The sequence below is a fragment of the Sinocyclocheilus anshuiensis genome, unplaced genomic scaffold (genome assembly GCF_001515605.1).
Source record: "Sinocyclocheilus anshuiensis isolate Anshui unplaced genomic scaffold, SAMN03320099.WGS_v1.1 scaffold242, whole genome shotgun sequence".
NCBI classification, from domain to species: Eukaryota; Metazoa; Chordata; class Actinopteri; order Cypriniformes; family Cyprinidae; genus Sinocyclocheilus; species Sinocyclocheilus anshuiensis.
Window position 1 is genome coordinate 1,097,977 of NW_015546053.1, and position 1,948 is coordinate 1,099,924.

At 37.7% G+C, this 1,948-nt stretch overlaps 1 protein-coding gene across 1 annotated transcript in view; it reads right to left on the reverse strand.

The window, feature by feature from the left end:
* LOC107699210 (Down syndrome cell adhesion molecule-like protein 1) overlaps nt 1-1,948 on the reverse strand; it is a 138,567-nt gene that overhangs the window by 47,548 nt on the left and 89,071 nt on the right. The window contains exons 4-5 of the mRNA XM_016500407.1: nt 531-677; nt 2-120 (exon numbers count right to left, since the gene is read on the reverse strand). Coding sequence (XP_016355893.1) covers nt 2-120; nt 531-677 — 266 coding nt within the window. The remainder of the gene's footprint in view (nt 1; nt 121-530; nt 678-1,948) is intronic.

Sequence of the window (1,948 nt, forward strand, 5' to 3'; positions counted from 1 at the left end):
ACCAGCGGATGGTGGGGTTGGGGTAACCGGAGGCGATGCAGGGCAACTCTATGCTTCGCCCCACTTGTACTTCTCCTGACTGGAAACTGTCCATCACAGAAGGCGGGGTTTCAGTGGGGTCTAAGGACAGAGATATAGTTCTTTAAAAAAGACCAGTCAATTCTTGCCAATTAATGTATAGTCATTTACATACATAAGCCTTAAAGCTACAGTAGCAAAGCTGCCCGATTAATGGTCTGATAAGTGGAAGAAAATGCTCATGTTAAACAAAATTACAGCTATTTGTTCTTTAAGAACCATTGACTAACATCATAAGTAGACTTTAGGGAAGACATATACAGTTAAAATGTAGGGGACACTCTCTTTAAACATGAATGAGATAAATTAGGATCTCAATGCTATTTCTCAAAGAAACGTACCCAAGACAGTAACAAATCCAATTATGAGAATATACTTAGTGCATTAGGATTGACAAATATGACAAAGATTTGTCAACTGCCCAGCAAACTGACATAAACCCACATACTCACCCAGCACAGAGAGACGAGCCCCATTGCTCTGCCTGGTTTCTCCGCTGTACTTGTGCTTGGTGATGCAGCGGTAGGTAGAGAGGGCATCCTCTTTCTGAACGTCAGATATGTAGAGGGCCCCATATGATGTCAGGAAAAACCTGTTACCTGAAGAGAGAGGAGAACAGATGATATGTACATTGATTTTTTTGGCCTGACAAAAAGAAGATTTTCAAAAGTCCATTTAGTACCAACTTCATATGCAACTCTTCAACCACAGATCAGTTATTCTATTCAGAATCCGTCATTAGACTTTTACAAAATTCCAAACAGTTATAACTGGTTAAAAAAAAAAAAAAAATGGAGTTACAAATCATCCAGAAATATGTTTATAGTCACCACATTCAAAAACTAATATGAATTTTTGAAGAACACAGCAAGTAATCCATTACAAAGTAAGAAAGAGAGAGTGTTTTAATATTTGATATGTATGTTATTGTAACAGTATATTACTGTCACGGTCACTTCACATCAGCGATGCCTGACTCTGATTTATCTGTACATTCACAAAGGCTGTATTTTACAATGCAGCACTCACCCAGCAACCAGAAGTGTGTGAATGCTTCTCTTTCACTTTCAGTCTTTTTTTATTCAATTCAGTACATTTTAGCTGTGAATGTTTCTGACACAAATGACTTTGAAATTCACAAATAAGATGTTTGATATACTGATTGTGTGTGTGTTTGTTTTAGAATTTATATACACACTATTTGAATTCAAATTATGAGATAAGGTTCTAAATTGTTTCTCCTTGGGGGCAAAATGCCTTCTCAGGTTTGTATACATCATCAGGAACATATAAGAACAGGTTGATACTTAATTTAAACAACTGAGAAGTCTCCTTGCTATAAAAGAGCAACCTAAAAGCAATAAAATGTTCCTTTGGGATGACTTAGGTGTATGTAGAGTGTAAAAGCAGAGTTTGTGTGTGTTCTGCTAAACTGCAAATCCTGGACACAATAACAACAGCAAAGTATGTCAGTGTGTGAGAACAGCCAGTCAGTCCCTGTGTGTGTGTATCCTAGTTTCTCCAGGGCATGTGGATTGGGCCAACCACACCGTTATGAGAAATCTAACTGAACTGGACATATACAAACTCACAAAACACACTCTGTCTGACACAAACACAGATATAAACACACTTTAAGAACAAACCACCATGTGACTCATTAAAAATGTGAAGATGTCTTTATATATTTATGCTGAGGTATCATTAGTTGACTGCCATGTGTCTTGTTTATCCCTCTATATTAGGACACACTTGTGCATTCAAAACTCACTCAACAAGACATAACGTTCCTATAGAAAGCAGGATTACCCTGTGGGAAGAAAGTGTGTGTATGTGTGTGTGTGTGTGTGTGTGTGTGTGTGTGTGTGTG